The sequence below is a fragment of the Fundulus heteroclitus genome, chromosome 21 (assembly GCF_011125445.2).
Source record: "Fundulus heteroclitus isolate FHET01 chromosome 21, MU-UCD_Fhet_4.1, whole genome shotgun sequence".
NCBI lineage: Eukaryota > Metazoa > Chordata > Actinopteri > Cyprinodontiformes > Fundulidae > Fundulus > Fundulus heteroclitus.
Genome location: NC_046381.1, coordinates 23,753,669 through 23,768,613, shown reverse-complemented (window position 1 = coordinate 23,768,613; position 14,945 = coordinate 23,753,669). Strand labels below are relative to the sequence as shown.

At 41.8% G+C, this 14,945-nt stretch overlaps 1 protein-coding gene and 1 long non-coding RNA gene across 6 annotated transcripts; one reads left to right on the top strand and one right to left on the bottom strand.

Moving 5' to 3' along the window:
- Positions 1–5,186: 5,186 nt before the first annotated feature.
- Positions 5,187–11,062, top strand: LOC118556871. 5 transcript variants are annotated; one of them, XR_004927430.1, is made up of 7 exons: positions 5,193–5,527; positions 5,791–6,012; positions 6,368–6,376; positions 7,309–7,450; positions 9,597–9,646; positions 9,730–9,979; positions 10,906–11,062. XR_004927430.1 is itself a non-coding variant. In XM_036125422.1 (6 exons), exons 1-6 carry the CDS (start codon positions 5,271–5,273, stop codon positions 10,952–10,954), a joined length of 729 nt encoding a protein of 242 aa, XP_035981315.1. In that variant the 5' UTR covers positions 5,187–5,270; the 3' UTR covers positions 10,955–11,062. The 5 variants fall into 5 exon arrangements, 1 of the variants encoding a protein (XP_035981315.1); XR_004927432.1 differs by having other exon boundaries at positions 5,457–5,527; positions 7,309–7,458; XM_036125422.1 differs by lacking the exon at positions 9,730–9,979 and having other exon boundaries at positions 5,187–5,527.
- Positions 6,565–7,051, bottom strand: LOC118556880. The gene is made up of 3 exons (XR_004927445.1): positions 7,012–7,051; positions 6,769–6,917; positions 6,565–6,688 (listed from the first exon to the last, which is right to left on the bottom strand). It is a non-coding gene; the product is annotated as an uncharacterized LOC118556880 (long non-coding RNA).
- Positions 11,063–14,945: the final 3,883 nt, after the last annotated feature.

The following is a 14,945-nucleotide window of genomic DNA, read 5'->3' as shown; positions in this document are numbered from 1 at the left end:
TGCCAAAACATTTAACATATGATCCAAAAGCACATTTTGCCCTCAAACAACACAACTTGCACGCAAATGTTTGAGCCCTTCCAGTCATTCATTACACAAAGGGCAACAAAATACAAAACACCACACTCAATGTGAATCAGTGGAGCATTGCTGGTCATTGTAGCCAAAGACTCTACACAGCTTACATGGCAGTGTCATTTGTAATCAAATTTGCCTTTTTGCAAAAAATGGATCCAGAAGCAAATATGTTGTGACGCAAATTTTATTGATTCTTCATTCTTTTTTCCATATAAACAAATGAAATATTCCAAAAAATGAAAGATTCCAACAGAAAATACTAGGGCTGTTTGTTCCTTCTAGTCCATTCTGTCCTGACGAATAGGCCACACGGCCTCATCTACGTCACATTCAATATTTTCCCTTGCACCTAGGGAAAAATCTTCTTGCATGCCTGATCCATCCTTGACATGCCTCTGCATCTAGATCATGGGCAGCAGCAGTCATTGCATTGAGCGAGGGCATCTGCTCATAGGGGCAGTGATCATATACTTTCCATCTCCATGCACTGAAGAATTCCTCTGTAGGAATAGATAGAGATGTATATACTGTATAGCAGCAATACCTGCTGTCCCATCAAAAAACTCTTACCATGGATGCAACCTTGTTTCTATTGAGAAAAGTTTGGAATCTTTGTCCTGCACTTCTAAGTGAAAGGCCGTGATTTACCACATGATCAATCATAGTTGCCCAAATTTTATCTGTAACTTCAGCCCTTCCAGCTACACCGCCACCTCACACATGGATTCCTCTTCCTCATAATCTTCTTCCCCTGACCCATTTACCTCTTACTCTGACTCTCATCTGCCTTACGTTGACCATTCATGCTTGCAAAGAACAATACACAACATGGCACATTTTACATAAAGCCTACAAACTGACTGCAAATTGAAAAATTGTGTAAAGAAGTGTCAATCAGGTGCCTCAGTGATTTCATTCTGATCAAGAAGTTTCTAAGAGCTTGGAACAAATGGTTTCTGTTTTGCTACCACAGTTAAAGCAATGGAGTTTGGACTGCATGAATGACATCTGCGTTAACTGTTTTGCAAAAGAGTGGAGAAAATGAGTCAAACCAATGAGAATGGGTTAACTGATTTGCAAGAGGTGTCTTTTGCTCTGCAGAGATGGTGATGCTGAAAACTGAGAGGTTGCCAGTTTCTTCAAACAGGTCAAAGCAACCAATAAAAACTGTAACTGTGACATCATCCAGAGAAGACGGCTCACCCGCTACTACCATCTAATGTAGAACAGATTACTAGATCAATGTGTGCTTCTGTGCTTTTTTGTCTCTCTTGTTGTGTCTCTGCTCTGTCTTCCGTAACCCCAGTCGGTCGAGGCAGATGACCGGTCATACTGAGCCCGGTTCTGCCGGAGGTTTTTCCTTCCCGTTAATGGGTGGTTTTTCTTCCCACTGTCGCTTCATGCTTGCTCAGTATGAGGGATTGCAGCAAAGCCATGTACAATGCAGACGACTCTCCCTGTGGCTCTACGGTTCCCCAGGAGTGAATGCTGCTTGTCGGGACTTTGATGCAATCAACTGGTTTCCTTATATAGGACATTTTTGACCAATCTGTATAATCTGACCCAATCTGTATAATATGATTGAACTTGACTTTGTAAAGTGCCTTGAGATGACATGTTTCATGATTTGGCGCTATATAAATAAAATTGAATTGAATTGAATTGAATTTGTTATTTTTTAAAATGTAAAGAGGGATTAGAATACGTAGACCGTCTGGTGACATGGACAGAAGTATTTTTTTTACACGATGTTAGTGGCCATGCGTTACTAATGCGTGGGATTGAACTAGATAAGTTGCGTCCACAAATTATTTGTGAAGGAGCTCCTTTATGGTGGTGTAGCACACATTCAAGAAACACAAAGAAACATAGACTTGATGACATTTTTATTTCAACCTAGGAATGAACTATAATGGTTGTTTCAACTTATTTCCCAGTTTGTGTTCATCAGGAATTCCTGCTGCAGTTTATGTTAACAGAGCAGCAAGAAGAGCAATCAGAGGTATAAATAATTTTGTTCTTAACCAGTGGTGACAGTAAGCCGGTACCGTCCAGTAACGCAGGACGGAAGTGTGGAGAGCAACTGCCACAGGAATCCTTCATTCAGAACCAGTCATGGCTCCACGCTGGATCAGAAAACAGTTCTGCTAACCAGATCCAGTTTAAATAGCCTCTTATTCTGTTTATAAGTTTCGTTCTTATAAATAGGCTTGCTGCCTTGCGCTTGAATTCAGGTGCGCAAAATTATGTTACATGTAAATTTTGTGCGCACTTTTAAGAGTAATATTAAGGAATTTGTAACAGATGTGGCTTCAGCTCAGATCCGTAATTCTTCCTGTTCTCTCTAAGGAGACCTTTAGAGTTTTATTTATGCATTTATCCCACCACGCAGCGCATCAACCGGGGGAAATTCCGCTCACCTCACCCTCTAAATTATGCTGATACCAGACGTTACCAAAAAAGTGTTTATTTCCACCGTTAATTAGTGAAAAAGGAGGATGTACAGTTAATCATTGCATCCCTGTTTCAACTCACGTCTGCTGAACATCAAGCCCGGAGGCATTATTTGAGTTATCCATCTTGTGGCCACGCGTTATTAATGCATGGCCACTACTTCACATCGTGTAAAAAAAAAAAAGAAAATGTCCATGTCACCAGAAGGGCTCCGTATTACAAAATAAAACAAAAGTAATATTTATCAAAACTACTCAAAAGTACTCATTGTTATGATTGGAAGAAAGTTCAACGTGTCTAGGGGAAGCTAGGGGCGGCCATTGCAAAGCTAAAGCTCTCGCTTTAGCAAATACAAATAAAAGTTCAGTAATGACCCTACGTCGCATTCAAACACGTGCGGCACTCATACAACTTATATTATTTATGATATGGCTTCCATCCATCCATCCATCCATCCATCCATCTTCTTCCTCTTATCCGGGGTCGGGTGGCGGGGGTAGCAGCTTTAGTAGGGAGGCCCAGACGTCCCTCTCTCCAGCCACTTGGGCCAGCTCCTCAGGAGGAATCCCAAGGCGTTCCCAGCAGAGAGACATAGTCCCTCCAGCGTGTCCTGGGTCTTCCCCTGGGCCTCCTCCCGGTGGGACGTGCCCGGAACACCTCACCAGGGAGGTGTCCAGGAGGCATCCTGACCAGATGCCCGAGCCACCTCAACTGGCTCCTCTGGACGTGGAGGAGCAGCGGCTCTACTCTGAGTCCTTCCCAGATGACTGAGCTCCTCACCCTATCTCTAAGGGAGAGCCCAGACACACTACGGAGAAAACTCATTTCAGCCGCTTGTATCCGGGATCTCGTTCTTTCGGTCACGACCCAAAGCTCGTGACCATAGATGAGGGTAGGAACGTAGATCGACCGGTAAATCGAGAGCTTCGCCTTTTGGCTCAGCTCTCTCTTCACCGGTACAGCGCCCGCTTCACAGCAGACGCTGCACCAATCCGCCTGTCGATCTCCCGCTCCATCTTCCCCTCATTCCTGAACAAGACCCCAAGATACTTGAACTCCTCCACTAGGGGCAGCACATCCTCCCCAACCCGGAGAAGGCACTCTACCCTTTTCCGGTTCAAGACCATGGTCTCGGATTTGGAGGCACTGATTTTCATCCCGGCCGCTTCGCACTCGGCTGTGAACCGCTCCAGTGAGAGCTGTAGATCACGCCCTGATGAAGCCAATAGGACCACGTCATCCACGAATAGCAGAGACGCAATCCTAAGGCCACCAAAACGGATCCCCTCAACACCTTGGCTGCGCCTAGAAATTCTGTCCATAAAAGTTATGAACAGAATCGGTGACAAAGGGCAACCTTGGCGGAGTCCAACTCTCACCGGAAACGAGTCCGACTTACTGCCGGCAATGCGGACCAGACTCTGACACCGGTCGTACAGAGACCTGACAGCCCTTATTAAAGGGTCCGGTACTCCATACTCCCGGAGTACCCCCCACAGGATCCCTCGGGGGACACGGTCGAATGCCTTCTCCAGATCCACAAAGCACATGTAGACTGGTTGGGCAAACTCCCATGCCCCCTCCAGGATCCTGCTGAGGGTGTAGAGCTGGTCCAGTGTTCCACGGCCAGGACCAAAACCACACTGCTCTTCCTGAATCCGAGATTCGACTCTCCGACGGACCCTCCTTTCCAGAACCCCTGAATAGACCTTACCAGGGAGGCTTAAGAGTGTGATTCCTCTGTAGTTGGAACACACCCTCTGGTCCCCCTTTTTAAATAGGGGGACCACCACCCCAGTCTGCCAATCCAGGGGAACTGCCCCCGATGTCCACCCGATGCTGCAGAGCCGCAGTAACCAACACAGCCCCACAACATCCAGAGCCTTAAGGTACTCAGGGCGAATCTCATCCACCCCCGGGGCCTTGCCACCGAGGAGCTTTTTAACAACCTCGGCAACCTCAGCACCGCAGATGGGAGAACCCGACCCAGAGTCCTCAGGCTCTGCTTCCGCAATGGAAGACGTGTTGGTGGGATTAAGGAGGTCTTCGAAGTATTCCGCCCACCGACCCATGACGTCCCGAGTCGAGGTCAGCAGCACACCACCCCCACTGTAAACAGTGTTGGTACCGCACTGCTTCCCCCTCCTGAGACGCCGGATAGTGGACCAGAATCGCTTTAAAGCCGTACGGAAGTCTTTCTTTTTTTTCCCTATACTTATTTTTATCTGTTTATAACAGCCACCAGGAAAAATCTCTCTAAAATTTTACAGTCGCGCTGCGCTCAAGGATCCTGTCTATTGCGCAATACACGATTAATTCATAAAGCTCTGAAATTATTCTTGCACCTTCCGCAACAGGTTGCAGTCGTAAAAATGGACATGGCTACGACAGACTTCCCTATCTCCTCCGCTTATAAAGCTGCGATCTAATCCTGTTTACATCAAATAAGCCTGCTAGTGAGCAGGTTTAAAGTTCAAATAGAAAACCACATACTTATAGTTTCTCATTTTATAGTATGTACAAAATTAAAAACATCACAAGTGAAAAAAATAATAAATTGTAACTTTTTTTGTTTATAGCACAAAATAATTCACTGAAATAGCAGACAACGCAAAATTCCTCATTCAGTCACGTGACCCACGAGTAGCCGCTGTAGAATTCCGTGACGTCACACTAGTCAGGAGGTAGTCGGGAAGCGGTCATTTTACATAGCGTGTCAGTATTTTTTCACCTTTGCGATGGAGTTTGTATGTTTAAACGAGGACAAATACGAAGCGAGCCAACTTAATGTTAAAAACGAGGAGTGCTGTGTCCAGCCATATGCGTTTGAGCCGTTAGTTAGGCGTGAATTACGGGTCAACACCGAGGAAAGTGGAGAAAGTAGGAGTAGCGATGATGGCCACGCTAGTAGGCTGACATCGTCGTCGTCCGACTCAGAATCTGCCAGTGAAGAGTATATTGACGACCGTTCCCATCGACTGACAAATACTGACTGGTATGTTTTTTGATTCTACGATTTTTTTTTTTACTTTTGAGTAGTGACCCCTCTGAGAGTGATGTCGATTTAATTGCTTTTATGTCTAATTAAATTCAAATTGATGCTAATGCTAAGCTACTTCTTTCGTGTTTTTGATTTGAATTTTTAAGCAACCTTGTACTGTAGGCATAGTAGACAAAAACTAACATTAGCCATTTGACCATTACTAATTCATATTTTTAGGTGGGTGATTATGAATCGGGATTGTTTATATTTTACAGGTGCAAATGTGGCAACTGTGTGATTATGCCCACAGTGGATGAATGCAAGTGCTGCACAGAAACGCACCTTGTTGATCAGGAAGTCGAGTCAGCTGGGCTGCAATGTATAACCTTACATGAAGGCTTTCAGGGAAACTGCCTCAACCAGTATGTCCTCAAGGCATCTTTTGTTGAATTTTTGGAGGGACATGGTCCTCTTGGAAATGATGAACCAGTAAACGAGTAAGTATAGTTGAAAAATTGTTTATTGAAAATACATGTATTAGTGCTAAATTCTAGTCCTACACTGTATGCACCTGTGATGTAGTTATTTTACTGTAAATTAAATGCAGTTGTTTCTGCACCTTAGGCCTTTATATTTTATTTGGAAACAGCAAAAAACATTGAAATATAACTACATTGCTTTAATAAAAACACAAAAACAATCATTTACATGTACATAGCAAACAAATATAACATCAATTACATTCAGAACATATCACTTAAGTAGGGCCTAGTTTAAAACAGCATTACAATAATTTTGAAATTTTATTACAGGTCTAAACACTTTTTGCATCATATTTTCTTTCTATTTTAGGATTTACAGGTACATTGCATGTAGAAGAATGATCAGATGGATTTGGGGACGCATTGGAAAAGGAAATAGGAAAGTTCTTCCATCCTGTGCAGTGAATAAAATAAGAGAGACCTGGGAGTCAGCAGACTACACTGGTTTTAAATACCCAACTGTGTGAACCTTGACTTCCTTGTTGCCACAACTGTGAGTTTATCGACCTTGTCATATTGGTCTTTCACCTATCAGGAGCAATTTGGGCTTCTAAATCTTGCCTTGCAACTTCATAAGAAGGTATGGCCTCCCGACAAGCCATTACTTCCTCCAACAACTCATCAATGTATGCTGACATAGAAACAATAAGCATTTCATGCATGAAAGTTGAAAAGCCAAGTGTGAAACTGAACATTATACCAAGTACACACCATAAGTACAAGGGACTTTAACTTGTTTGGCTACTGGTTCTCCTTTTTTTGCCTTTGGAAATGAGAGCTGCCACATTTCTTTTCCAGCTTTGTTCTTAGCCTGCTGTCTGTTGGAATTCTCATTGAAATGGAGAATGGCAAGCATCAATCTGTAACAGAGATTTTCATGATGAAATAATACTTGGAATTAGGATGACAATATGTCAGTTAAGTTATTATCCATTCAGGATTTAAGCAACCTACCTGGCATTCATACTGTGGTAGAAGAAGTGCAAGAACTTTGCTGCAAAGAAGCACACCACCTTGTGGTAGCTTTCAACACTTGATGTCTGCACATGAGGTGACAATTTACCAATGTCGGCAAGCAGAGTACGGTTAGTGACAATTGATTTCACCTCAACATGGGCCCTTGAACCTGCAGTGATTGTGAAGGAAGTATTATGAAAAGCCCTTAGGAGATTGACTTTTGAGAAAGCTGAAAATAATTTTTCACCTTCTGCAATCCACTCTCTGTCCTCTACCAACTCATCATGTGCACAGGTTGGAAAGTTCTCAAATGGGTGTTCATGGATGTCTACAATGTGGTTCATCACCAACTTCCACTTGGCCACAACCAGCTCAGCATTTCCATCACTGCTTGCCCCACACCAATATACATGGTTGGAGATGCTGTGGATCCACGGTGAGATGGTGTGACATAACTTTTTCTTTGATGATGCGTCAAGCTTTTTTGTAATACCTGGAAGATGTAAATGTGTATTATATAATTATCCATATATAATATCCATATTTCTAACCTTACATAACATATATATATATACATACATATACACATACACACACATATATATATATATATATATATATATATATATATATATATATATATATATATATATATATATATATATATATAGTTATGTAAGGTTAGAAATATGTATATATAATCATTGTAAACATACTTTTTTTTGCCATGATTGATATAATTCAAGTCATTCTGCCTACCTTTTGCTATATGCCAGGCATCAAACCAGTGATTAATTGAGGGATAAATCTTGCGCATAAACTTTTTAACACTGGAATGACGGTCGGTTGTCAAGTCAGTAACAGTGACTCCAGCTTCTTCTAGGAATTGAAGTGACCTCTTTAGGCCTTCCAACTCCATTGCATATGAGTTTTTCACTTCTGTACACTGAAAAAATGGTTAAGTATAATATTAGTTAATCTATAATCCTGTAATTGAAAGAGTACTCAATTAAAAACCACGCTAACATGATGTTCACTAAATCCAATATATATTGTTTGTTAAAGGCATACTATGCAACATTTTTCAGTTAGTTAATGTGTTCCATACCGTTTTGGATGATTAAATGAGTCATTTCAGGTCGAACAAAGGTTTTCTCGGCCGCCCTGGGGGTCTGTGGGGGAAATACCGCACTTGCAATTGCAAGAGGTCACGGCCCGCACACACAGAAGTCTCGCTTTACGGTGAGAACTCCGTGTGTTTTTGCCCTGCCATTCACTATATGCACGCGCGAAAGCAACAACAAAGAACCGCGTGTTAACATCAAATAAACATGCAAGCATATCGAGTTTTATTATTATTGTTATTATTATTATTATTTTTTATGTTGGCGAGATGCTGCCGAGGCGGCGGCTGCGGCTTGGCGAGGCGGTGGCGGTAGCGTCTCGCCAACATAAAAAAAATAATAATAATAATAATAAAACTGGTGAGGCGGCCGCCGCCGCCGCGGCTTGGCAGTGGCAGTAGCGTCTCGCCAACATAAAAACATAATAATAATAATAATAATAACTAGAATCGTTCAACTTCTGAAGAAGTTGAAGAAGGCGCCCGCCTGGTGGTGCGCGTAACCGTCAAAGGCAAAGCTTCCGAGTTCCTTGGTCGTAGGCTCTCATCGCTTGGGGATTTTAAATTAAACCTCCTGAGTGAAAAGGATTTGTCTTCATTCAATTGGCACAGCTTGGATTCGAACCTGGGATCTTCTGCTTGCCAGCCCGAGGCCTAACCCACTCGACCAAAACACCAGTGCCGTGCTCAGCCGTGCATTTTTGAGAGGTCAACTGTGTTGAAGAAGTGGTTTTTGGTGAATTATGTTTTAACCGTAAGCCGAAATGGCATCAAGTACAAAAAGCCCTCATCGCGGCGTCGAGACCAACGTTTCGATATATAGTATGTGGGGGTAGACCCTACGGTTCGGGCTGTATTAACGGTGACGGAAGATAAGGAATAAAGAAACCCTTATTAGGTGCACAGTATAAGGCCTCTGCCATGCATTTTCAATGCATAGGCGGGCGCCTAATAAAACTGGCGAGGCGGCGGCCGCGGCTTGGCGAGGCAGCCGCCTCGCCAAGATAGCGCTGCGGGAAGCTTGATGTTCATACCTTCACTGTGTTAGTCATTGTTTGTACTGCCGTTTTTTCCACTTTTCGTTGCGTTCGCCTGTCTGCTAAGCTCAAAACAACCGCGCCTGGTTTGACGGAGAAACCAGAACAGCTGAGCATCTTTACGACAGTGCACTTTTACTTTCGCCCTCTGGGGGGAGCCTCGCTGGAAAATCAACCCCGGTTACATAGTATACCTTTAACTTTTGTGGACTCAGATGTTGGTTTGCTCACAAAAACCATGGTATCAAATAAGAATCTAGGTATTTTAACAGCACAACCTTACCTGTACAAGCTGCATGTCCAACACTTTGGAGGTGTCCATGTCCATAAGGGAGTAGCTACCGTACTTGGCAGTGTGCCCTGGTGAGCAGCATCTGGCATCTCCACCTAATCTGACTTTGCTCTTTTTTTTGACATCACAGATGAGCAGCTCTTGCTTTTTTGACCAGAGACTATTCACAGCTGGAATAAGGTATGCCTTCTGTATGTTATAATAAGTACTGACGCAGAATGTTAAAATCCTCATAAATTTAAAACAATTGACTGCCTTCACAGTACTACATCCACTAAACATTATGGAAGCGGCTAGCTGTAAGTTGCCAAGTGGCATGGTGCCATGTGATGGCTGACTTTTCCAGGTCTTCACATGAGAGGGGTCAACACTACACTGTGATGTCAAGGTCACCATGGTGCCCGATACCTTTGTAGATATTATTTTGCAGGCATTCCCACATAAAAAACACAAGGCTAGGAGGGACTGAAGACACGATTCGAAGACTATGAACTTCCTCTCTCTCATAGGGGTGTGAGTATATTCCCTAAACAAAAAAAAGATAAATACAAAATTTAATGATCACAATTTTAAATTAATCCATTGTGTTATTTGATGTTTTTACTTACTCATCGCTCATTTGCATTTCAAAATCTCGGTCAGAGTCTTCATCTTCCTCAGGAATGTAGTCTAAATCACCATCATCATCATCACCATCATCATTATCAGCAGCAGCAGCACTACTGTCGTCTGAAAAATCCACTTCCATTGAAGAACGGTTCTTTTCAACCGAGTTGCCGAGCTTAACCTGGCAGGAAAAATCCTTTGCTCTTGAAAGCAGGCTTTGGGTCTCACGATGACATTTGGCAACTGGAGTGACATGCCAGGATTTTGGAGTTTGACATGATCTAGTGCATTTCACAACTGTTTCAGTCTGTGACATTTTATGCTGAAAATGAATAAAAAATGAAATGTTTACAATTCTGAAAATAAGTTTTCAAAAGATCTTTGGGTCGGGATTTATAAAATTCTAATTCCCAATTCTTTTGTAGAGAAAATTAAGTTTTATGGAAGGAATTTTAAAATTTATATTGGACCCAGTCCTACATACCATTCCAGTTGACATTGTCTGTACACATGCATGGGTGGTCAGAGGTAGTTCAAAAGACTCATTAGGCTTGGCATTCGTTGAGATGTCGGTTTCATAGCAAGCCTCTGCATCATCCGACGACTCCATTTGATATACACTTGCCTCATAAGCTTGTAGAGCACAGCTAACTGTCTGAAATATATGTAATGGAAGAGATTACAGTGGATAATATATATATATATATATATATATATATATATATATATATATATATATATATATATATATGCGCAAAGGATTTGGTTTTAAAAGTTTGTCTTTATTTGGCAGTGCCTACATGAATTGACATCTAATCCCTCTGTTTCTGTAGAACCTGTCCGTGGACCTCGAGCCCCAGAAGGCGGCCCTACAGTCCTTGACCAGCAATGTTATGTTCAAGAAAACTGGAGAACTGGAGGACAAAATAATAAAAATAAATCAGCTACTCCTGATTCTTCCAATAGTCCAAATAAACGGGTTACTCTTAATTGTGTTTGTGTGCATTTGTCACTGGGATGAACTAGCAACCTGCTAGCAACCCCCTCTTTCTCTCTAGCATGGAAAAGCAGGTGTAGAGACTTGATGGAAAGGTAAAGCTTCAACAAATACATACTTGCTAGCTATATTAATGTTAATATATTTAATTTAGATTTTTTTATATATTTTTAATTTTAAAATTTATATATTTTAATGTTTACCTCAGCTCGTTGACGTTTTTCATAGGCCGACGTTCGACGTTTTTTCACCGTGTCCGTGGGCTCGGGGTGCCCCATTTTCAGGGTAGGAATGGCATCTGGTTTAAGATGTAATTTTGATATATTGAATCCGATTGATGCTGCGAGATCAGGATTGACGACAAAAGAATCTGCCGTGAAGTGATCAGCACACAGTTTGCTGTATCGGCTTGGACGCCACAGATTGTCCGGTTGATGTCTGTCTAATCTATTTACTTTTCGGGTCCAAATTTAAAGCAAAACCGGGTCCTTCGGATAATTAAACATTGCTTTTCCCGATCCAAAGCCATTTCTACAATTGGCAGCAGTACAATACACCATTGTAATGACTTTTTAACGATCCTTTTAGACTACTTAACAATGCGTGAAGTAGTGGTTTTTGATAGCCGCTTGAGGACGTTTGACCATAGACATAATATAAGAGTAGACCCCGCATTGACTGTCGCGGCGCAGGAATTACGGCCACCATCTTGGGGCGGTCGACCTGCTACCCTAACCTGCTGATTCTAGATGAACACACTAATGATGCCTCAGCACTGTGCGGCTTATTTTTGTTTAAATCGAGGGACTATTGACGTCTGGGCTCGAGGAATAACTTTTCACAAGTAAGATTAAAAGATATTGTTTATATTATAATGTGATTTTTATAATATTAGGTACAGAGATACAGGTCTACACGTCCAAGTTTTTGTGACTTAGTCTCTCCAAAATTGCATCTACTCCGTGAAGGCATCAGAGCTTTAGACATTGGTGAATTTTTATATATATATATATATATATATATATATATATATATATATATATATATATATATATATATATATATATATATATACAGAGCCCTCGCTATATCGCGGTTCACCTTTTACGGTCTCGCTGCTTCACAGACTTGCATTGATGAGCCGCTGCCGTTCGTACAGTTCTCAAAAATAATCGGTGTTGGCATGTCGGTTTATAAATCTTTTTGCCCAGAAGAGCGACAACAACTACCGATAACTATGTTCTTCTGCCGAAAAAAAACACACCTGCACCGCGCGGGCTTTAGAAGAAAAAAACGCTACAGAGCGGAGTCAGGATGCAGCGGCTCAGTCAGAAGAGCAGTGAAATACACGTGAGTCACTATTTGTCCTACTGTACTTTGTATTTTTTTTTTTTCATAATCATTTTTCATTTTCTCCCGTTCTAATCCAATGACTTGGGTCGCGGTGGGGCGTCACTGATCTCCGCAATTGGAAGCCTTCAGTTCGTAATGATTAAAATTATTATTTTACAGCACAGTAGTTATTTGTCAATAATAATTAAAAAAAGTTTATATAGTACTTTTATTTGTTAAACAAATGCTTGGGCCTGTAAAAAGATTTTGTTCTTTGGTTTCAATGTACTATATTTCATTGTATAATAATTGTTAAAAAAATAAATAAAATAAATTCGCCTATCACGGGTTCTTTTTTGGAACACACATACATACATACATACATATGTATGTATGTATGTGTGTGTACATGTACAAATGTGTTTGTTTATATAGTAATAAAAAACTTATTAAAATGTGTGAGTGGCTGTGTTTTGAAACATACATACATTATGTCAGAATATTCTATTACTTTTAACCCCACTAAGATTATTTAAACGCACTGGACCATTTGTTATAATAGCTATAGTTTTAACGTTTTTAGCAAAACAAATGTGAAAATTAGTTCAACATTAAACGAGTTATAGTTGATTAAAATTGATTCTGCACCTGGTTAACACATTAGACTGAGCGGAGTTGTCGACCGCCCCAAGATGGCGCCCCTAAATCTCGTCAGCGCCTATAGGCGAGAGCGGTCGATGCGGGGTCTACTCTTTATATATGTCTATGCGTTTGACTACCGTGACATCACAGCTGTTTTCGTCACGTGACTGCTCTCGCCGGATTCTCGGATCCTGGAGGCGCGCAGCATACTGTGAAACTCTCTCGATTTTTATTACATGTAGCATTTTTAACGCGATTTCGACCAGCCACATAGATAAAAAAAACGATAGTCTATCATCATCATACACAATAAAACTGCTCTAGGCGCACTCCTTTGTATTTGACCTTTAAGCTTGCGCACATGTTGCTATGACAACAAGTGCAGGGTGTCTTTCGAAGAACCAAACGATCCAGGATCATGCCAAACCGTCAACAATCAAATCCAGCTAACTGAGTTAGCGACATATGAAAAACAGACCCTTGGCCTGTATTGGAATAAACAGGACCAGTAAATTACCAGCCTGCTTGTTAACTAGACTTGTTTCAGTTACAGAAATAAATGCAATTATATCCACCAACTAGTCTTTCAGACAAAATAAACATATAAGCATTTATCTAATCTTAAACACATACATTGAATTTCAGAAGTTAAATTGTGTGACAATTGATAAAACAATTAGCATTGGCTACCACCACCAACATGCTAAACAAACAAACAACATTGTGTTCATTACTCACCAATTCCATATATAGTTCAGTGCATGACAACTTCATGGCTCCAAGCTCACTGGGTATTCAGATTTACATGATTTTTTATTGTGAGTTTAAAAGTGCAGAATAAACATAGAGATTAACTAATTGTTTTGAAGCACACACCTGTACCTCCTTTGTCTCCAGCTCTCCCCCTCACACCTGACTAAGAAAGCTGGAGCAGGCCTGAATAATCACTCCAGATGCACTAATGGGGTACCGCGCGCGAGCTATTTTTAGAAACACAACGTCACGATGACGTCACATCACGTGGTACGCAGTGGGGCAAACTCCGGAAACCCGCCGCTGTTTTGCTGTAAAAGAGACGTGTGTTACCCTTGGTTTTACTCGTTAAAACGACTGCTTTTTCCAAATCTAAGACCATGGTTTTTAAACATTGTTGCTATGGAACGTGCAACAGTGACTCGAGTTACGCTGATCGGCCGCATATGAAGGATGTTTTCTTCAAGACTGCCAAGGAGAAATGTGTGCGCTGGGTACACCGGTGCGGTCGGCCTACACAACAGTTCAACCCGGAAAAAGTTACCAAATTCACGTACATATGTAGCAAGCATTTTGTCGGAGGAAAGGGCCCAACCGAAGAACATCCTGACCCAATTCCAGCGACATCAAGTCAAGGTAAGAGTATTTTGGTGGCCGACATGTTAATAATGAAGTGCCTGCTACCATGACAGCATATAGGCTATCATGGTAGCAGGCGCTAACATGATAGCCTGCTACCAGGATAGCTTACTCAAAAACATTTCAAATGAGACAAACATTAAACATATACCCATTCCTGGACGGTGATTGCAAACAACAACAAAAAAAAAAAAAACGGCCGACGCTGCCATGATCGCTGCGCAGGAAAAAAAAACAAAGCTTACCGTTCATCAACTCGGCCCGTTTTCCAGTCTTTTTAAGCCCTCGAACCTCAAGCCATCGTTTGAGCTGAAGGTTGGTGTGTTCTTCCACAGTGCGACCAGTAAACCGTGCGCCTGGGACATCGTCTTGGGAAAGTTTAACGGCTGTAAAGTCGGTCATATCGCTGGTTCTGTTGCGCTTGTAATAGCTGGGTTATCCGTGCGTTCTCTCCTGTATGTCCTACCTAAGCGGCAAAAGGGGCGTTCCTCTTGAGACGGTGACGTCACA